This window comes from Hipposideros armiger, unplaced genomic scaffold, assembly GCF_001890085.2.
Source record: "Hipposideros armiger isolate ML-2016 unplaced genomic scaffold, ASM189008v1 scaffold_333, whole genome shotgun sequence".
Taxonomy (NCBI): Eukaryota; Metazoa; Chordata; class Mammalia; order Chiroptera; family Hipposideridae; genus Hipposideros; species Hipposideros armiger.
The window spans coordinates 1423503-1447074 of NW_017731683.1; the positions used below are offsets into that span (position 1 = coordinate 1423503).

The following is a 23572-nucleotide window of genomic DNA, read 5'->3' on the forward strand; positions in this document are numbered from 1 at the left end:
TAGGCAGGGACAGAAATGGAACTAAAAGCTGAATCTTCTAACTTCCAAACCATTGCCTTCGCCTCAGTAACACCTCCCACGAAAAAACAGCCCTGATTTTTGTACCTCATGTCATGTGTGCACAAACAGCTTGAAGTCATTGATCTAGGAGGTTACCATGGCTGTCAGAATATAGTCAGCCTAGTACCTTTGCCCATTTTGTTGAATGTGGGGAGTGCTGACTTACATCATAGAAACTGACTGAACTGACTGTGCAAAGATTTGTCTTGCATCAGCCAGGCCTGGAAGGATCATTATTACATATTAGAGTGAGGGAGGGAAGTGTCTAAGTCACCCATGGCCACATGAGGTTCCAGGCAACTCTGTTTACATTTACAGTGTCCTCCCTTTACCTAGAACATAAGAATACTTTGGTATTTTTCTGGTGGTGGTGGCGGTGATGGTGGTGGTGTTGGTGGTGATGATAATCATGATTATAAAATACAGCTGTCAGAAAAACAGGACAAATATGGTACAGAATTATCCAATCCAATGAGATAGAACATAAACCTGGTTTTGATGCTGTTTCAGAAGCTTTATGTTCCTAGTATTTTTATCACTTCCACTGCATTTCTGTTTAGAATACAGAAGGGGACAAGAGAAAAGTGTCTTGTTTTTCTCAGTTTCTTAAATATTCAGAAGGTCACTAATTTATGTGTCTTGGGTTCAACTGGAGTCTGTCATCCCTTGTTGGCATTTATGTAGCACTTCATTCTTTTAATTAATAGTTCTGTATTTATTTTTCATAAAGCGGTTTATCTTCAGTATTGTCAAGAAACCAATAACTTTGGTAAATGCTTTCTTAAAGCTGTTTAGATCAAATTGATGGATATATCTAATTACTAAAATGGCCCAAGTCCTGACAATCTTTAGTGAAAAGTATGATTTGGATCTGGTTGGGTTAGAGAAAATCTATAGGAGCCCCTTGGAGAAGGGAGAGGAATTTCCACATGAAACAAAAGCCTCTACAAACCTGAGGTGGTCCCTAGGTCTTCTGTTTCTATCACGTTACCCTGCATTTCTGAGAACCACACAGAAAAGGATGTGTTTTATGACGGATCCCTGGTTCTGATCCCTAGATTCTCTATTCAGGCCCCATAATGACTCACTTTGAGCAGGGCCTGTGGTTTTCCCTCTCTTGTCCAAAAAATCAGCAATAGGAATGTGAGACAAAGCACCTCCATTTATTTATTGTACTTGGTGCAGTTAAAAACCCAAAGACAGAAGAGACCAAATACAAAAAACAGCAACTGTTTTATTTGGACCATTTCATTAAGAATGCTTATGTTTTTACTCATTATCTCATTAGTTTGCATTTTGGAAATCCAACAATACTATTTGGAAAATTGTTGAAAGCAAGACAGTGTTTTTGTTCAGAAGTCAGTATTTTTAGGTGTCATTTTCATGTTACTTAAAAAGAAATAGAGGGGTCGGCCGAATGGCTCAGTTGGTTAAGAGCTCGCTCAAGAGTTTGAGCTCTGAGCAACAGTGGTTCGATTCCCAGCCCGAGCTGAGCAGCCGCTGAGCTGCCAACAGGTGGCAGGATGGCTCAGCTTAAAAAAAAAAAAAAAGGAAAAAGAAATAGAGATGGGCATATACCGACAAAATTTGACTACATGCAAATAGCATTTTTTAAACTTTATGGTGCTTCTCTCCTTATTTTGTTCATCTAAACTTCTACTGAAAACTTTAGCTCTACATGGTCCCATGACTGTGTGTGTGTATATATATATATATATCTCGGAAGCTGATTTTTCTGTATTCTCCAGGTCTCTAGAACATCTGTTCTACCCCTGGAAGGTCAGACTTTCTTATCCTTTAGCACAAAGCACTATCATTTTTCTCCTCAAAAGAGGTATATGTGAATTATCTGATTTCTCCATCTGTTGGTTCTGCTAATTGGAGAAGGCCATCTTCCAAATGATTTTATCCTCCACTGAACTCCTTTAACCTCTCAGCCCTCAGTCGCCAGAATGCCAGTAATGGAATTTCTCTAATTCCCTAACCATTAACTCTGCTTTTAGCCATAATCCCTGGTACCATAATGTCAGTTTACTTTACATTTCCTGAAGAGACACACCATTTTTTTTTTTTAATAAAAGCAGCTTGCATTTTTCTTTAAAAGGTCATGGGAAAAAAGGGGGGCTTTTTTTTCTGGAAGAGAGAAAGAGATTTTAAAAAAAAACAAAAAACACCCTGTTTTTATTCAGATATAGCCAAAAGTAAAAACACATGGCCAAGATAGGAAGCAGTCTTTGAATTTACCTTCCAGGCTCCCACTGAAGAAGCATATTTCATTTGCTAAAGAATTGTTTTAAATTAAATTAAATTTTGAAAACATTATTTCTGGTTCACCTCTTTTAAAAAAAAACATTGGTCTTCCTTTGAGTATAATCTGTGGCACTTGTTTGAAAATAATTTTTGCTACCTAATTGCTCTGCTTAGCTTTTGAAAATAAAAAACAATTTGAGCGATGGAATTGGGGCCGGCTGTTGTATATGAGTATACCAATTAAACACAATTGCAGAAATATCTGAGCTCATAAGTTAAAATTAAAACAATCAAGTCGTGTTTATCTTAGGTCTAGATTTCTTATTCTGAATATACTATTTTCAGGTTTATTGCATTCACTGTCCATAACTAGTAGCCCCTTCTCCATGCCTTTCCATTCTTTTTTTGTTTGTTTTTTTCAATTCTTGCTGCCGGTTTCTTCTATGAAAAGCAGCCCTTTAGTCGACCCAGGCTGGTTTTGCCAAAGTCGGGAACATAGCTCTGCTTACCTAACCTCATGTATTAGTTATGATTTGTCCACATATTTTCCCATTAACTGGCTCAATTTGTCAGGTTGTTTTCCAGACTTAAAAAAAAAAATCTATCTATTGGTTTAAGATTGTATTCCCTCATAAACCATTTATAGAGTTTCCACTAGTAAGTTACAGAGACAGGAATTTGTGTGTGTTTTCTCACTACCATTTTTTTCAAAACCCAGAGCTGTGCCAGAGCTGTGCCCAAAATCAGTGATCCGAAATATGTGTTGAATGATCCAGTGTCAATTACTGAGGGCAGTTTTATTCATATTAATGGGAAGCAAAGTTAACACAGTGCTGTCCTCAGGGAGCTTATACAAGAGAAAAGTAACTGGGACTGATCTTAAAAATAGCAAATTGCAACTGTTGTAACAGTGCTACGGAGCAGAGGGACAAGATGCTGCTGTGATGGTTTAGGCTAGAGGGACCTTCTCTACTAGAAGATGTCTAGAAAGGGCTCCCCCAAAAAGCAGCTTGCATTGAGTGAGATCAAAGGATAATCAATAACAGAAGAGGAGAGGAAAAGGAGTCGCATCCTGTTTAGTTTACCTCATTTCTTTTCTTTTCTTCTCACTTTGTTTCCCTGGGTATTTACGTATCATTATAGACTCTTCTTATTTTTCTTGCTACCTCAGTTTGCTAGCTACTCAGGTACTTCTGCATAAATCTCAGGTTTATGTAGGTCTCTTTTTAGGAAACAGCCAAACCTTGCTTTTCTGTTAAAAATGCTGGTAATTATTTTAGAAACAAAATGAAATATCAAAGAAAAAAGGAAATTAACCAGGAGAACATCCCCTTTTCTAGTTATTTACTGTAACTGCTGCTGTGTTAAGGGAAGTGCCTTATGATAGGTACTTGATAGCTTTTGATTGGTTGGCCAGCAGTTTTGTGAGTTGGTTGGCTGAATGGCTGGTTGACTGCTTAGCTGGCTGGCCAGATGTTGGTTGGTGGGCTAACTGATTGGTTGGTTGGCTAGATGGCTTGTTAGCTGGCTAGATATAGGTTGGGTGTCTGGTTAGCCAATTGTTGGCTGGTTGGCTGGTTGGTTAAATTGGCTGTCTGACCGGGCAGATGTTGGTTGGTTGGCTGGCTTAGGCAGGTTGGTCGATTGGGTGGTTGTTTGGTGAATAATGAGAATGGTAGTTTGGCTTTGGCTTTAAATCAGACTTAATTTTATTCAGATTCTGATTGACCTTTTATTAAGCCTATGATATTAAAACAATTTACTCATGCTCTACAAGTCTCAGTTCACTCTGTGAAATAGTATTTTTCTCATAGGGTTGTTGAAAGGATAAAGGTGATACCGTATATAATGCTTTAGCATGGTATCTAGGATGTATTAACTGTTCACTAGTATGTTTACCATTTTAACAAAAAGAAAGAAACTTGAATGTTATTTCCAAAAGGAACAAAATTACTGAGAGCAAATGCTTATTCTATTTTAGTGTTTGTCCCATTTATCTTAGTACTTCAAAAATGTTTTAATGCTGCAAATACACATCGATAACAGAAAAATAGTACACATATGAGTACCTAGGAAGATGATATAACGTGTGGAAAACTCATGAGCACAGAAACAAACCCTTTTTTTCCCTTGACAGACTAAAACTTAATTCTTTCCCCACTTTCTGTCTCTCACGCTTCCTCATTGCCCTATCATTGCATTTTTGCAGCATTCATTAGAATAGTAAGTTTATTTTAAGAAATAGAGGGTAATATAATATTTCTTGATGTGGGTGATGATGATTACCCAGGGGATTGCTTTATAATTATTTGTTAAACTGAGCATGTATGTTTTATGCACTTTCCCATATTGACACTCACACTTAAACATACACAAAGGAGGCAAAATCGGCATGCAAGAATGTGATGAGATGCAACAGTACAGACCAAATATAAACCTAGATTGAGTCTACATAAGCAAAGGAAATTCCTTAAAATTCCAAGCTGAAAGTAATACACAAGTAGTAAATCCCGATTATGAAAAAGAGGAAAAATTTATTCCAGCTACTCCAGGTTAGCTATCTCCATTTCACAAAGTAAGCGACGACAGGGGCAAATTACTAATTTTTTTTTTTTTTGCTAGTCTATGTAGTCGTAACCTGCGCAAAAATCACTCCAAAGCAGGATGTCTCCATGTCATATGCCAGTTGCCTAACATTAGGCACAAAGACCTTCTTGATAACAGAGCTCTCTCACAGACCTCAATTCCTAGAGCCCCTCTGGTCAGACATCACTACCCCATGTCTTCCAGCCATCATCTTTAATATTCATGCCACTTGTGCATGACTTCAGAGATAGCTGCTCTGGTTTATTAAGGGTCATCAGAAACAGAGTCAAGAATGCTAGGTCTTCATTACTAACAAGCTGCTTTTGGTTTTTCAGCGCCGACTGGGAGATGCCGCAAAGAAAGCAATCAGCAAACTCCAGGTCAGGACCATCAAGAAGGGTGATAAGGTAACAGCCTCTTTTGTTTGGGGTGAGGAGCTATTCAGAGGAGCACCTGGCTTTGCTGGCAGCCCCATCAGGAGAGAGAGGAAGCTGGGAAAGGGGGAATACATGCTAATCGTTCTCATATAGGCATCTGGTTATTATACCCAATCTGTTATTATTAAAATAGAATTTAAAGCAGTTTATAAAATGCATACAACAGGACAGCAAAGTAGTTGGATAGAAAATAGGAGAAATTAAAAAGGAAGTATAGGAAAAAAACAGATGAAGCCAGAATGAAATTAGTACACAAATGCATTATCTGAAATGTATAACAGAAATGGCTCCCAAATTTATGGTGGGGCTTCCTAGCAACCAGTGCAAAGAAGGAAGCAATGTGCAATTTTCAAACAATATCTAGTATCCTTATTCCAGTGTCCCACAAGATAAAAACAAAATGGTTGCTGCTGGTGTTAATGACGTGAGAGAGTTTTCCCATGAATCTTTGGATGGAAGACTGTTATGTACGGAATGATATCTTCTACTTAAGTCTACAGTAAATGCAGGAAGCATATCTCGTGCTTCTTAAACCTTGTGTCTAGAACTTCAAAGTCATTACCACAGCTTCCCTTGTTGTAGAATGGCGACATAAAGCTGAAAGCAGAAGTGTATCTTGAGGAGGGACCACAAAGCAGTGCAGTCCACTTCTCCCCAGGAGAAATTTTAGAACAGTGGATTGCACACATGGATTTGGGGCTGCTGGGGTCATTGTAAGGGGTGCATGACTCTACACGTATACTGGGTGTTGGCTCTATCCTGAATAATTGATTTGTCTTGCTAATTTTGAGCTGCTATTTTTCAACTATATAAAAATGCTATTGAGCTTAATAAGAGAAGATTCTTTTAAAATCATTACTACATTTAAAGTATTTTTTTCATTACTTTTCCCCCTTAAACAGAGAATAATAAAAGAGCAAGGGCTATTATATAAGTAATATTTTATGGGGAACTAAAGGAGATCTATGTACTTGAAAAAGAAAAGGTTAGAACCACTATTTGAGAGTTATATACCTTAGATTCCCAAGGAATGGGTAAATTAAATATCATTGAGACAATTCTCCCTAAATAGTGTTCCTCATCTTCGAGTGTTTGATATATCACCTCTAATTATAATAAATAGCATGTTTAGTGATAATACATTTTAAAAATTGTTTCCTCACAAAAGCACTTGTAGAGGAACCCAGAAACAACAAGTGGAGGTTGGAAGGAATGGAAACTAAGCCAATATGCAGTAAATCATTGAGAAAATTGGCCCTAATACTGCTAAAGCCTTGCTGCAGGCACCTCTCCTTTGACATGTTGTGGGTGTGTGACACAAGAGGTACAGCTGTGAAAGTAAGCTCACCTGGGGTTTCTCGGTTGCAGGAAACGGAGTCCGATTTTGACAACTGTGCAGTTTGTATCGAAGGGTACAAGCCCAGCGATGTTGTCCGGATCTTACCCTGCCGGTAAGTCAGTAGGCTGCCTGTGCTTCACTGGGGCACGCTGTCCTCTGCCTCAGACCTGCTCAGCCCGTCTTCCCACGTGTTTCTGTGTCCCTGTATCATCTTTTTTGTGTAACCTTTCTCCTTGAAAACATTGTGTCTTGTGAAATTAGAAAGATTTTTCTCATCCCCTTTGCACCAAAGGAAGTATACTGCTAAGAACTAGAATCTCATGAAACAGCGTGATGATGTGGCTCCCAGTACAAGTTGTCTTTAACAACAGATCTGTGATACTCAGAATCAATTCTTGATTTCTTACAAGTGCTATTTTAATGAAATTAATGAACTCTTTAAAAGTGGATGATCTAAAATGTGGGTGATCATGAAGGGATCAGCAACCAGAATATGGTCAGGAATGAGTACGAAGCAAACCGCGATTCCATTTCCCTTGTTTTTTGTTAGTTAGTTAGGTTAGTTAGTTAGTTTGTGTGTTTGTTTTTACTAACAGGAACAAAATGTGACAGCTCCTCCCCCGCAAAACTTCTAGAATCTAGGAGAAGGTGCCAGTGTGCGTAGTTTGAAAACCTCCACAGGTGATTTTCATATAACCCTCATCCCTTGTCCTAATTGAAATTTATTGTTAAGGTGTCTGAATTCTTTTTATACACTTAAAATTAGTTTAAATACTTCAGTTAAATTATTTTAAAGTTGCCTAAATGCTATCCTCCTGTAATTAAAAATCTTTTTTTTTTTTAGTGTTTCTGCATCTGTGCAAGTGTCCTAAAAATAAAAATTAAATTCTGCCTTGAAGAAATGGTCTTCGCTTAGAAAGATTGGCTTTAAAAATCCTGAGCGTATTTAAGCAAATAAAGTAGAAAAAAAAATACACAAAGAGGGAAGACACACGAAAATATGAAACAATCCATTCATTCATAAAACAATACATCTCTGAGAACTATATTAGAATACAAGAGAAATAAAATGTGCCTTTAGAGGAATTTGGTTTAATAATCCCAAAATAACAAAGAAGTGACAAAAAACAAAAACAGGATACTTACTCGAGTAAATGCAAAAACTCCCGAGGGGAGTGGCTTGTACTTGAAATGCTTTTAGGCAAATTGATCATTAGGAAAACCAGGCTTGAGGAAAGTGCACTCTGGTGGCCCCAGCCAAGGCCTTTGAGTGGGATTTGCTTTCCTTGGTTTATAGATGCTCGACTATCTCTTAGACAGAATCGTAAATTTGGCACCTAAAGACTTCGTAGTTTCCTTCATATGAGCACACTATGCATAAATTCTCTCTGCAGACATTACACTTGGTGTTTACTTGGTGACTTCTAGAAACACTGGCATAGAATGGCAGTATGTAAACCGAGAGAGCCTCTCAACGTGGAGTCTTTCATCTGTGCAGATTTCCTTAAAGGCTGTATAAAGCCTGATAAATGTATGCAAGGAAAGTGCTTTCCTTTATTTTGCTCCTTGGAGACTGTTTAGAGCCCTGTGAGGCTGCCACTAATAAAGAAATATATATATATATATATATATATATATATATATATATATATATCCGAAACAAATTAAAATTAAATAGCAACTGTTTTCTGAGAATCCAAAGAACTTTACAAATGTAAGGAAATCTGTTTTAAAACTATATACAGCATGACTTTAGCCCTGTAATACATACAGTACAAAACAGCTTGTTCATTTAGAGCTCTGTCATGAGTATATCCCACGTTACTACATCCAGTTGCTATAGGCTGCATAATCTCCAAGCCTTAGGCGTACCACAGTTTAATTAACCATGCCCCTGTTGGGGAACATTTGGCTGATTTCAATTTTTAATTATGACAAATTACATTGCTTTAGCAGCATTTAGATTGTCATGGTATATTATTCCAGATCTCCTTTCACAGTATAATGTTTTGGAAATACTAACCAAGAAAAAAATTGCATTTTAATATTTATTAGCCCCTCCCCCAGGCTAGTTCAGTTTGGACTCAAGCCTTCCTTTTTTATGTCAGTATTCGGTTCTCAGCTCATTCCTTGATTCCTTTTGCTTCAAGCTCATTACTGTCCATCTGCTTCTATTTCTTTATTGTGGGCCCTGCTTTAAATAGCAAAATGCATTGAGCATTACCAAACACAGGGCAGAGTTAATTACTGTGTGACCTCAGACGCACCACACATATCATCTCTTAGAAGAGCTCATACATTTTTTCTAATGCTGACTTTAAAATCAGGATATTTTTATGCCTGTTGCTGGTTTCTGCCAGACAGTTTGCACTAATGGATGTTATCAAACCAATGCCCTGGCATTTGCTTTTTTGCTAGGTAATTTCCTCTGGGGTATTATTAAGCCTCTGCTCCTATGAACGTCATAGATTCTCTTTCCCATTATTTCCAGGCTGACTCATCCTCAGAATTCTTTGCATCTCCTTGGAGTAAAAACCTTTTCAAAAAATGTTCCAGCTTATTGTTTTCCTTCTCTCATACTCTTTTCTGTGGCCGCCTAACTCCTGACACGCTGGGTCCGTCTCTGCTCTGTTGCTGCTGGGTGGGGTGTCTTTCCATATTGCCCAAGGATGCTCTTCTCCCACCATATTTTCAGTTCTCTTGTTTGTCTCTTTTGGAAACTCTTGCACAAGTTACAATGACCTAATAAATGATTTTCCTTCCTTATTTGTAGTCATGGTTAAGTCATGCACATACATCCCTACCAAATATGACTTTTCTTTAACAACAGATCTGTGATCCTTAGAATCAATTCTCAATTTTACTAGTGCTATTTTAATTACATTAATACACTCTTTAAAATATTCTATGCCTGATCTTGAAGGGATCCGTAGGCAGAATATGACTAGGAATGACTAGGAAGCCAAGGGCAGATTCTGTTCCCCTTGATCTTTTTCAATTACAAGAAGAGAATGTGACAGTCACCCCAGAACTTCTGGAATCTAGGAAAAGGTGCCAGCTTTGTGTGTTTTGTTTTTAATTTAGGCTTGACTTTTATTAACAAGAAAATGTCAATGGAGGAACTTAGATTTTGACTCAAGAATCTCATTTAAATTGGCTAACTAAAAATTGGTTTTTATACATTCAATTCAATGCCTGACAAAGAATGACAATTATACGTATTTACATTTATCATTATTGCTATTGTTATGCCTAATGTGATGTTACTCTTGTCATTATTAGAATGATATCTGTCCCTGTTACCATCGCTACATCATTACCACCATCGTTCTTTCCTGTCTTTCTGCAGTAACCTTTTCACTAAGCTCTCTGCTTCTCCTCCTGCCCCTTAATTATTCATTCTGATAAGTCTATTTTTAATTATCTAGCTAGATTAGCCTGACTCCAGGTACTTTTTCAGCGAGTACAACTTCAAATTCATTAAGTGTATCAGCCATATGACAAAAACGTTATTTGGGGAGATTAACTGAAATGCAGAGGGTGCCAAAAAAATGTATATACATTTTAAGAAAGGAACAAAACTATGAAAATTGTAATACTCAATATAAACTGATAACAAAAGATGAATACAAGTCACGTTTGACTTCTGCAATTACAAAGTGGTTACCGTCAGCGTCCAGACACTTCTGATTATGGCGAACTACTGCTTGAGCAACGTTGACCAAAGTGTCCACTTGTATACATTTTTTTGGCACCCTGGTATATGTTTCTCTAAATTGTACTTCTGTAACAAGGTAGAGTCACAGAAAACTAAACATGTGCCTTATTACATATTAGCTTCTTATAAGAGAACTGAGTTAACTAGTGTAATTGCCACCGTTTTATTCAGGATTACTGTAAGAGGCAACCTGAGGGAACCTGCCATTGTGTCTCTTGTTAGGGTTTTTGTAATCTTCTCCATGGGGACTTGCCGAGCAGTTGATGTACAGAATAACTGCATTTCTCCTAAGCAAGAGGATGTTTTTATATCATGAATACTGAATGGTGATACTGTCCAGATTTTTTCTACATTTGTTGATAGAAAGCTAAGAGGCAAATTTATGCCCATTCATAGCTGAAGGTATTTTTGTTGTCTTTTCCCTTGTTTTATGTTTCCATTCTTATTTTTCTTTCTTCTTTTGCTTTTATGGCATCTTTTTGGATAGCTACATCTCCTAACTCACCTGAAGTCCTTTCTAGAGTAAACGTTTTCCATGTCTTTAAAACTTAGTCAACATGATTTTTAATGGATGCATAATATCCCATATGCCATAATTTACTTGATTATTTTTGAACATTTAAGTTGCCTCCCAACACACATACTTTTTTTGCTATTACAAATAAGGCTGGGGTAAATAGCTATGTGTGTAGACCTTAGTTCATATTTTGGATTATTTTCTTTCTTTTTCTAAGGTGAGGAATTTGAATTACCTAATTGTTTTCCATGAAGTTGTATTAAAAGAGTTCTCCAGTCAGAGCTAAGAAGAGTATTCTAAGTGAAGATGACTAGTGGTAACCTGGAATTGTCAGTATGGAGTGCATGTGTCGAGATAATGGTGGAGCAGCAGGCAGCCCAGATAATTAAGAAACTGAATGGCCAGCTGAGGAGCCTGGATTGCAGCCAGGTGCTGGGGGAGCTGCTGAGGGGCACAGTTTGTGCTACGTGCACCGCACTCTGGCACCATGTGGAACGTGGCTTGAAGGGATCAGGCTGAAATCAGGGAAACCAGTGAAGAGATTGTTACCTAAAAACAACAGGCCAAAGTGAAAGGCAATGAGCATTTATTTGAGATCAAAAGGAATAGCTAATCGGGAAACACTGAATCAGGCAGAAACCCAATGTTCCAAAGAATAAAGAAAAGTTAAAAGTTCTTATAGTAAAAAGTACATTCCTGAGAATTATCAGTCCTGTGTTCCTTGCCTTATTGGATTGGTCCAGGAAGCTTATCAGTGACATGTGAGGCTGCCTGGATGATGAATGCCACATGGTCTGGAAGGCGGGTGCCAGGAGGCCTGGTCACGGTCAGTGGGCTGAATAATGAATGTCAGGCAAATGTATATGTGCGTCCATCAGGGCGTAATCAGGTGGCCTGGATACATGAGTCATTCAGGGGGTAATTAGAGTGTTAAGTTATCGGGAGGCCCAGATGTATATCCAGGCATTGACACAAGACTGGAAAGTTCAAAAAAGTTTAAGTTCCCAGGCTAGTTAGAAAAGGAATAGAGTCTTTCCTCATGCTGCAACCTTCATAATATTAATAAATTTAGCATCTCAGTTAAAGTGACTCCATTTTATGCATTCCCTAGTTTCACTCTTTCTTTAAGACTATTGCAAAGTTGAAGTAGGAAGTGCTTGGGGCCTGAATAGGAGTGTTGACACTGGGGACATAGAGAGAAGGACATCCCAGCATGTTCTGGAGAGATTCAGGAGGAAAACCCAACATGAGTCAGCATTTGGAATAATTACAAATGGCTGCCTCTATCAGTAGGTGACTGATAGATACATCTGTATTTGTTTATTTTTAAAACATGCTCATATCTTTCCATTCAGATTCTAAACAATAGGAAAAAAATCCAGCAGCTAGCACACTATTGCTCAAAAAACTACAATAGAAGAAACAGTTTTCAAGCATTGAAACAGATTTTCTTTCTCACTCAAAACAGTTGAGGACCAACTTTGGCTTATCTTTTGAAGACTTCCTTTTGAGTTATCCAACCCAAGAACACCCCCATAACTGGGTCATTTAGGCATAATTCCATTTTGAGTAGACAGTTGTTTGAGTCTATGTGTGAATGCTATTCTACCCTTTCTCTTTCCCTTCTCTCTGTTTTAAGAATGAGGGTAAATTTCAATTGTATCAGTTTAGAGCTCTCTTTAGTAATTCAGGGCATAGAATATGTCATACTGTTCCCTTTTTTTTTTCTTTCAAACTTAAATCTACATTTTCACAAAGATTAGAGCATGGCTAATAGCATTCATGTTGAAAGAGATGAATTAGAGATTTAAAGACAGTAATATGCTAGACTAAAAATCAAAAACAGAATCAGTGTTATCTATTAAAATGCAGTACAAATTAATAGTGAAAAGACAAATGAAGCTTATAGGTACAAATTGGGGTCATAGAAACCCTAGCTGGCAAAGGAACTTCTAATGACATTTCGATATCTGAGTCAGATAGAACCTAAAAGTGGTAGGTAGGCCTGGAGATTTGGAAAAGGGATTTTTTGAGGCCTGTTGAATCAAAGCCCATATTTGGTCTACAAATTACAATGGATTCTTGGAAGGTCTGTTATGTACCATGTATCTACAGTTGACAAGACACTCATAAGCCATCCCCGTCCATCTAACCAGTCAGACAGCCAACTACCGGTACTTTTCTTTCTCAGTTGATGTGACTGACAATATTTTTAACATGGACCTAATTATTAATTGACTTTTTAAATCCTAGAATCCATTAACTCTGATCCCCAAAGACAGGTGACATTGTCCTCTACCAGAGAAGTAGCTCTGGGAGACATCTAGTATAAAGCACATTGGGCAAACAGTAGAAGGATCCATTTGTAAAGCTTTCTGAACAAACACACTTCTAGAATAAGACTTCTAGAGTGAGTCTCCTGCCAAGGACCAGCCTTGTTAAAATCAAATTAATGAGATTTACTGAGCTAATGTAGGTGAGAGCACAGTAATACACCCAAAGTGCCTTACTAGCAGTGGCTAGAATCCAATGGGCCTTGCTGAAAGGCTTGTTTTGGTCAGTGTGTCCCAGAGAGTTTCCTTATTCTCACTGGATGCTTCAAGCAAACCCACACAGGTAGTCCATAGCCTCCCCTGCCTCTCCTGGAAATCCATGTCTTAGATCCTTTCATGACAACCCAAGGCAACCTCACAGTTCAACCCTGATACTCACCTGTGAACTGTCCTTTGGGGGCGGGGCTCTCATTCACTCTCGTTGCCAGACATGACATGATCATAATAAACAACATGACATAAAGAAGAATTATGACCCAATGTAACAATGGACATCATTTTAATATCAGAAAGCTCAAAACATCATAATCAAGTTGTGCTAAGAGCACTAAAAAAAGACACCAACCCCTTAAGATTTGTAACCCCCCCGGGGCCAGTCTGATTTTAAGATGAGTCAAAATGAACTGAATGTCTGTGTGGACAGAAAATTCCAGCCTCTTTATGAGCGAAAGAAGTTTACAAAAGGCTATCATTTGATCAGGGCTCTGACTATGACTCCTGTAACTCTTGAAGGAAGGAACAAAGGGGCACTTTCTACACAGGCAGAAATGGTCTGTCCTGACTTTCTCCTGCTTGCCTATGACGTAAGCTTGATTACGAACAGATTTTTTTCCAAGTCCCTTTCTTTGAAAAGAGTGATAAATGTTGGCTGATTTTCATAAGGTTTGACTTACTCTTTCATGCCCATGTTATCCAAGTTAAATTATTAACCATGCTGTTTACAGCTGTTCGTATATAAATGTGATTTTTAAAATAACTTGCAAGGTCTCATTGCTAATTATGGAATTTTGAAAATAGAGAAAAGTAGAAAGAAGTAAACAAAAATAATCTTACCATTCAAAAATAATCATTACTGGTTTATTTAATTTTTATAATGCATGTGTATAAACACCACATATATTGTTATACAGGGTATATTATTAAATATACACCATGTATATTGTTAAACATCATAGAGTCAGGCCATTAACACAATTTTTATTCTACTTTCTCATTTAATATTAAAAGATAGACAATTTCCTAACATTAGAAATTATTTTAAAATATTTTAGTGGCTGCATTACAGTCCATTATTGGAGTTTATTTAACTGCCTTCCTATTGTTCAGCATTTAAATTGCTTTCAGTTTTCATCATTATAAAATCATGACCTTAATTGTTTATATATTTTTTCTATATTTATTTCTTAGGATACATTCCTAAAAGTGAACTTACTGGATCAAAAGAGATTTTAAAGTATCTTGATAAGTTTTATTCAACTGCTTCCTGAAAGGTGGTAACGATTTACACTCCCCCCCAACCCACCCCCAGCAGGATGTGAGAGTATTTACATTAGTGTTCCTTCGGAACCATGAAGTAGTACCATTTTAAACACCTTTCTCATCTGATAACCAAAAATCAATCTAGCACTTAGTTTCCATTCCCATTCCTTTGATTTGTCTGAGATATTACTGTTGACTAACACAAGCTCTGCATATATCATAGAGCTCATATAAATTGTCATTGGCTGTAAGATGCTTACTAATTTTAGAGATGTTAAAATGTGTTTGGAGTGGGGAATGGAATGGCCTACTATTTTTAGTATTTAGGGATTTTTATCTTTGGTTAATTTTATTTCTTCCTCTTAATGCTTCCCTATCAAGAAATAACTGATCAATTAACTACATTTTTCAAATTTGTCTGAAATTTATGTTGCTGTGTCATCCCATTCAATTGTCATTTTTCATGAAAACCATTATTTTAAAAACTTACTCTTTCAGCAACATAATTTTACATACTCTGCCAAATTAAAATTTATACAGTGTGGTGGGAGTTTAAAATGGCACAACTGCTTTGGAAATTTGTTTGACAGCTTCTACTAAAGTTAAACACACACTAGCCTCTAACTTAGCAATTACACTCTTAGACATGTACCTAAGAGAAATGAGTGCATAGGCTTCCAGAAAGCATGTGTACAAGAATGGTCATAGTGTGTTTATTCGTAATTGCCAAAAAGTAAAAACAACCCAAATACCTAACAACAGAAAAATGTATAAACCAATTTGGGTACATACATACAATGGACTATATTACTCAGCAATTAAAAGAAACAAGCTATTAATATACATCAAAGCACATATGAAACTGAAAACATTATTTTGAGCAAAAGAAGCCAGGCCACAAAGGAATACATACTTTATGATTGCATTTATATGAAATTCAACGACAAGAAGAGCTAATCTAGGTGACAGAAGTTGTAATGCTGGGTGCATGGCCAGCAGTGGTATCGACTTGTAAGGAGCAGGAGAGAATTCTCTGGGGTGATGGAAACTGTACACCTTCATCTAGGTGGTATGTACATAAATACAGAGGGTGCCAAGAAATGGATACACATTTTAAGAAAGGAAAACTGTATTAAAATTGTAATACTCAATATATACCGATAACAAAAGATGAATACAAGTCACATTTGACCTCTGCAATTATAAGAGGTGCTCAAAGTGGTTCCCATCAGCGCCCAGACACTTCTGATTACAGTGAACTACTGCTTGAGCAATATTGACCAAAGTGTCCACTTGTATACATTTTTTTGGCATCCCTGGTATATACATACTTAAGAAATCATCGAGCTTACTTAAGACTTACACAATTTTATACCTTCATTTAAAATAATGGGGGGAAAATTTTTAAATATCAAGGAAGCTATGCTGTGAACTTTTAAAAAAATAGTTCACTTTAGTTCACATTAGTCAAAATTACATAAGGCTTAAGTTCAAAGTGTGCTGATGGTGTTTTCTAATAATTTTCATTGGATTCTTTTGGATTTGTATGTATACACAGCCAAAAATTAGGCGTGTTGCTTAATCTGAGGGATTAAAGGAGGAAACACGAAAGGAGATGGCAGTGCTGATAATAAAATCTGCCATGGTATTTTCTGTCGTATTTGCAGCAGAGCACATGACGCCTTAGGAGAGAAATCGTGAACTGTAATAACCTTGTTAAATATGGCATTCTGACTTCAAATGTCCTGATCCCCAGTTATATTAATCAACTAGACAGACGGGACAAATGCCAACCAGCTTTGCTGCCCCAGCCAAACGATATAATTAGACCAGGGTCAAGTTTTCAGCAGAGCCTCCCTCTACCAGAAGCCAAAGGAGTGCGACTCACCACAGACCGAGAGCTCGGCCATTCCCCTCCTAACTTGCATTCCCAAAGGATCGATTTCTTCCACTGTGGCTAAAAAAGAAGCTTGAGTTTAGTAGCAAGAGGATCGGATGCAGTTTCTTAGTTTTTTTAAGTTTTGCTGGTTTTTCTTTAATGCTGTTTCAACCTAATCCTATGGACACCTGGTGAAATAAGTGGCTGTTGATTATAATACTTTAATTTTGAAAAGCCCCCTGCTGTTTACAAAGCTCGTTTACATAATATCTAATTGGTATTTCACAACAGCCTATGCTATAGGGAGGACAGGTACCATGAATGCCCCTTTATTTTCATTTCTAAAAACCTGTAACTCAGAGAGGTTGGTGACAGGGCCCAAAGCAAAGCCAGGTGTCCTGACTTCTGAGCCCGTCCTCTTTCCGCTGTACCCCTGGGTATGGATTTGACACCTCAGCCTTCCCCTCCCCCTGCTCCATGAGGTGCTTTGCTCTACTCTCAGCTCTCTGGGAATACGGTTTTGGCTAATAATCTGCCTCAGCAATCCCCATCTTCCTCTAACCCAAATGTTGAAAAAGCCCAAGGAGACCCAATCAAATCTAGCCCAGCAGGAAGGATTTCACTTTCTCCGCGGGGAGTCCAGGCTTGTTACTATGGGCCTGAAAACATACCTGTTTCCTCACTGAGGGCAGTGCTTGTGCTAGGGAGGTGAGAAGTCATTTACTTTATTGCATTCTTTTTTTTTTCCCCCCTCCATCAGGTAAAAGTGCTAGCATTGCATCTTAGCTTGCCTAAACAAAGTAATTATGTTTATAACAACAGCCAGAATATGGTCACTACTGGTCCTGTGTTGTTACCCCTTTTACCCCTTTCCTTTTCTTCTTTTCCTTTTTCTTTTCAGTGATGTTTACATAACCTAAATAGAGGGAATCAGGGAAATGCAGTTTCTTATAATTGGTTCAAACATTTCAGACCAAGCCCAACAGCAGAATTGCCCCCACAGGGTGGCACTGGGACCAGTTGGATGGAGTTTATGGTAGGGAGGGGCTGTGTCTGCTTAACTGGCTTGATCCATACCAAACCCCAGAACACTGCGTGGTCACCACTGCAAGGACTTTCTGTAGAGGAGACGTAGCAACGTGAGACGAGAAGTTTATCATCCCAAGGAACCAGGGAAATGTGGCTCAGGCCCATGATTATTTTCCTCACTGTTCGTACCTCTTTCCTACTCAGCCATCTAGACTATTTCAGAATGCTGATTTGGCTCTATCCTTTCCAATTTTATTTTCTGACCTTACTTCTAAAGTTGTCTAGCTTTCAGCCCAGCTGAGTTTCTCATCCATATCATAACACTGCAGCTATGACTTTCCTCGTGTCAGTTCCTTCCCCTTGGATGTCTTCCCTCCATCGCCACACGTCGCCATTCTGCCCCTCCGATAGTTTCCTAATTTCCCACAAAGTGACCCCTCCCTTCCTTGACTGCTGTAGTCCTTTCACTTGTATCTATTTATGACCCGTCACTTTACATGTTGTACTAACACCGCTTAAAATAATTAAGGTTGCTATTTTGCACTGAACACTTACTAACTAAGCGCTTTACAAACAAATATTTAATCCTTACAATACTCCTTCAAGGTATTTTACTAGTCAGGATAGGATAGGCTTTGTTGCAGCAACAAAACAACAACAAAAACCTTCCTCCAACCCTCAGTAACTTTAACACGACAAAGATTTCTTCATTTATGTCTATTGTGTGTCAGCAGGCAGAGTCTGCTCATGCCAGTCAGGCTGACAGAGCAGCTGCCATTAATTGACGAGTCTGTAATTAAATGCCATGACCTGAAGTGAAATCTGTAATTTCTCTTCATAACATATTGACCAGAATTAGTCCCATGGCCATAGCTACCACCAGGAGAGCCTGGAATCTTCCTGTGGGCCTGAAAGATATTGCCAGTACATCAGATGAACAGTATTAATGAGTGCCTCAGATAGGTACTATCATTATCCTCATTTTATAAATAGACTAAAACTCAGAGAGGTTAAGGGTTATCCCAGGACAGTCAGCCAAGATTAAGAATGAAACCCGCTTTACCCCGAGCCTGACCTCTTAACCTCTACACAGCATGGACTGTGCACCTTCCAACAGGATGCATGAGCAGACTCATCTTTGTAGACCCTCGTGCCAAGCACAGTTCTCTGATAAAGTAGTACTATTAATACATAATTGTTACACACTAGTGAATTTATTATTCTGTGTTTACTTTCCTACTTTTTCCCAGAATCCCGCATCCCTAGTAGTGAGTTTTGGTATCAATTTTAGAATGTCTTTAACAATATACAGAAACATTCTTTCTCAGACTTCCTCGTGTATAACTGAGAAATCCACCTTCCAGACTGCACTGTATTAAAATGCCGCTCTGTCAGCAGAGCTTCTTTCTCTAAGAGGGATGGGGTTTAACCTACTGGTTTGCCTAGGACAGTGCAGTAGAAGATAGAGAGAACTTCCATGATACGTGGGATGCCTGGGTTGCTAGATACTGGACCGCAGGCACGCATCCGGGTCAGACAAAGATAATGCATAGAAAAAAGCTAATGATTGCCACGTGCTTTACAAAGTCATGGCAGTTCAATATCCTGGTGAGGTTCTCAGTGAATTCACTTGATCTTAGGAGCAGCTAGACAAATGGAATCCTATAAGAAAATCAATTAGAGCAATTTAGATTTCTTTTGTCCTCTGGACAGGAATGAATATGTTTCTCCTATGCAACATCCTTTACACTGCCTGGGCTCAGTCAACATTGGGTAAAAGCCATCGCCACTGCCATTCTGGTCATTTTAATTGAGTAATGCCTATGCCCAGATTTATAAATCAAAGTGAGATCTGCATAGACAGAACGGCCCTGTGTGATGTTCACCAGGCAGCCGAGGCTGAGCATGGGCATATCGGTGGCTGTAATGTCAGGGGGAGCCACTGGCCCCCAGGAGAAGGCAGAAGTCTTTCATATTTTAGAGTCCATAAAAGTTAAGGAAACTGCTTCCAGACTAAGCTCTACCCCAGCAAGCTCACTTGCAGGGAATAGGAACTAAATTACTTAAGTACATTAAATAATGGTTTGGAGAATATGGACTTTTGGAAATCATTTTTTCAGCGAACAATACTGAGAGCATGTCCTAATCCAGGTACTCTATCTCTGACCTCCAGAGTGTCACAAGCTCACTGGGAACACAGAGCAGTAAACCAGGGTGACCACTGAACTTGCAGGGCTGTGCTAATTGTTTGCAGCTGGCCTCGATTCTGATTGGTCAGACCCATTCTGTACCAGTTGTGAAAATACTCTGAATTTCACCCACATATAAACAAATGATTCAAGAAAACAAACAAAGCCATTGTAATACTTAAGCTCCAGGTAGTATTCTGAGCCTTTCTCCTTTAAGTGTCATTAACAATCCCCTGAAGGATTATCCCCAACAACATTAATACTTCAGAGGGTTGCTGTGACAATTAAAGGGTGTCAGTAGTCAAACGCTAACAGAAAACTGAGCCACAGACCAGTTTAACCTTTTGCCCAAGGTCACAAAGCTAAAGCGTGGCCTTCAAACTGAAACCCAAAGCACACACTCAGCTGCTGAGACCTATGTGGGGGAAATACAATAGGGAGAAGAGGAAAAAGAACTAACTCTCCTTGGTAGAGTTTGGAGAAAAGAGGTGTGGGAAGAGAAAGGACCTCTGAGCTGTGACCTGAAATGTGATCAAGATTTGCCACACTAATTAAAAAAAAAAAAAAAATGAGAAAGGCATTCCAGAGTTCTGGTGAGAGTGCTGGGTGAACATGGGGGCAACTAGAAGATGTGACATGTGACAAGGCCAGATTGGATGTGTTCTTTGTGTGCTGTGTTCAGGCATTTTGACTTTGCGCTATAGGCAGTGGAGAGCAGCTGAAACATTTCAAGTCTAGAGAGTGGTATCATGTTTGTATTTTAGAAAGCGAAGGCAAGAAAGAGAAACCAGACCAGATCGACAAGAACATTGTAAAAAAAAAAAAAAAGTGGGTGTTACTCTCCAGGGCACTTTAGGTTACACATTTGAAAATTTTGTGTGGAGGTGAAGGAGCTGCCAACTCATGTTTCCCAGCCCCACTGGGCGGTGGAGAATGGGGGTACATAGCATGTAGAGGGCACTGTTAACCTCTGCACAGATAAATCAAGCAGACTCTCCGAGACTATTCGGCAGCCTTCCCTTCTGCAGCCAAGCGAACGCGCTGAAGGCAGATGACTCTTCCCTTTGGGTTTGCTCGACCCCACCCTCTGTAACTAAGATACTGCCTCCTTGAAGCTGCAGCACAAAAATACATTTGGAAAGAATGAAACGTTGAATTCCTCCCACTCCCCCCACGCCCCCGCCCTCTTACTCATGACAGTTTCGTGGGGGGCGGAAGGACCTGGAGTAGAGAATGGGGTAAAAACACCACCTATAGGACTGGGCTTGGACTGGGTTTGAGTCCTAGCTATGCAGATGACTAGCTCTTAGGGTAATTTAATTTACTTTAATGGGCCTCAGCTTCCTCCGCCATAGAATGGGAACAATCATTCTTACCTCGTAGGGTTGCTATGAGTTAATGTATGGAACGTGTCTGGAACATAGTAGGCATTTGGTAACCAGTAGGTATTGTTTAACAATTCAATTAAATTAGTATTTATCAGTTAAAAACTCACTCTTGCTTCACTGCCAACTTTGCAAAGCAGATTCAGAGGCGCTGAGGAAACATTTCAGCTACCCATAGAAGCACTGTATGTGTTTTATTTAATAGTTAATGGTGCCTGGGAGAAGGGGGTCCTTAGGTCTCTGAGTGGCTCCGTTCTCTGATGACTATTTCACCGAGGGGAATGGCGCAGCTTGCGCTGGTGCCGGAAGGAAAGCCCTGGGATCCTAGTCTCAGTGGCAGGGTGGCAAGGTCAGCCTGCAAGCGGGAATGAGGTGGAGAGGCCAGAATGGCCCTTCCTCCTCCAGGTGGGGGAAGTGTCATTTCCTCGGGGCAGGAGCCACACATACAGGTGAAAGGACAACAGGAAACAAGGTAGGAGATGGGGAACCAGGTTGAGCTGGGCTTTCATTACTGCTAAAAATATGAGAACCTATTTTATTATTCACAATCCTCTTGGCATCATTGTGCAGCCGTCGACATCATCTTTGGTCAGGTGTCAAAAATGTGTGCTCCCCATTGGTGCATAAGGAAGGAGAGTTTTGGTCAACCCTCAGCTGCATTTCCAGCTTGTCGGGAGAGTTGAGATCGAATCTCTTGCCCGTGTTTTTCTGGATGTACTTGCTCACGCAGCCTTTGTTAAAACGGGAAGGGCCGATGCTTGACTGCATATCCTATGAATAGCACGAGTGGAGATGGACTTTGCCTTAGAGATGTTGACTGAGCTTTTTTGTGCATTTCCCTAAACTCCAGATTCTTTCCCTATTCCTTTGTTTATGTATCTAGTGAATTGTATTTTTCTTTCTATTTGGGAGGGAAAAAAATGTTTTACCATTCCAATTATACAGATGTACCGGTAGTCTTCATATTTGATGGTTAGCACAAGCAGTATGGTGCTAGAAATAAATGAATGTTAGTTAATAACCAGCATGATCAACCTACATGTCATTTCAGCACTTTCTTTTTGCCCTTAGTTCCCCCTTTGATTTTTTTAGATTTGCAGTTACTTGCTTTCAACATTAGAAAGTTTATTCTGAAGAGCAGAAATCCGAGTAATAGCATAATATCTAAAAACAAGATGCAATGGTGCTATTAATAAGATTAATGGTGGCTTGCAGTTAAGGAAGGCCAGGACTTATGGTTAAAGCTTTGTAGGTATTTCTCTCTCTCTCTCTCTCTCTCTCTCTCTCTCTCTCTCTCTCTCTCTCTCTCTCACTCTCTCACACACACACACACACACACACACACACACACACACACACACTCGCACTCATTCACTTGCGAACTCCATACCTATAAGCCTATAAGATAAAATTTCACAACTGAGGAACTGAGACTTGGAGAGCTGAGACTTGCCTAAGATCGAATAGTTGGAAAACTGGACCCAGGAGCGTGGCCTTTCGATGGCCTTTACACTGTAATTCCCAGGGAACCACTGAAGGACTGTGGCGTTGCTCTGAAGAGGGACCTTGTCTTATCCATCTTTGTACCCCGTTTCTAGCACATAGCAAAACGGAACAAGGGGGCGACATAACTCCTACTTTATTTTAGGAAGCTAAATCTGGCAAGCATGAGTGGGATGAAGAGAGCAGGAAAAGACTGCTGGCATGGAGACCAGTTTCAATGTTACTGCAAAAATACAGAAAAGAAAAAAAGTTAATGAGATTATGAATGAGGGAGCAGCACTGAGAAGAGAAAAGCAATGCATGTGAGAGAAATTTCGGAAGAGTGAGTCCCTGGGACTTGATGGCCATGTGCAGGCAGTGAGGAGTGCCAGGGCCTTTGATAAATACCCATTTGGGTAGCAGATACTCCCTGGGCGTCATCTGTGTGCCAGGAACTGTTCTGAGGCTGGGGGTACAAAAGTGAATCAGGCAAACAAGGCTTTAGCTCTCATGGAGGTTATATTCTCAGTGTGGGATGCATATAGGTCAGGGCTCTCCAGAGAACCCCTATACCCCACAATATATGTTCAAGGAATTGGCTTACGTGATTGCAAGGGGATGGCAAGTCTGAAATCTGTAGGGTGGGCCCACAGGCTGGGGACTGAGCAGGCGCTGATACTGCCTTCCTGAGGCAGAATTTCTTCTCAAAAAGGTTTTGCTCTTAAAAACTTTCAACTGATTGAATTAGGCCCACCCAGATTATTTGGGATAATCTCCTCTATTTCAAATCAACTGATTATACTCCACATCCAGTGACTATATATTGGAGTCAAGGGAATTGTAATAGATATGTATGATGGGGGGGGTGAGTGGGGCAGCGGATTGGGGG

General features: G+C 39.3%; 1 protein-coding gene across 1 annotated transcript in view; it reads left to right on the top strand.

Annotated features, from left to right (window-relative positions):
• Positions 1–23572, top strand: part of RNF150 (ring finger protein 150) — a 195952-nt gene that overhangs the window by 129192 nt on the left and 43188 nt on the right. The window contains exons 3-4 of the mRNA XM_019661047.1: positions 5232–5303; positions 6702–6784. Of these exons, the coding sequence (XP_019516592.1) occupies positions 5232–5303; positions 6702–6784 (155 nt within the window). The remainder of the gene's footprint in view (positions 1–5231; positions 5304–6701; positions 6785–23572) is intronic.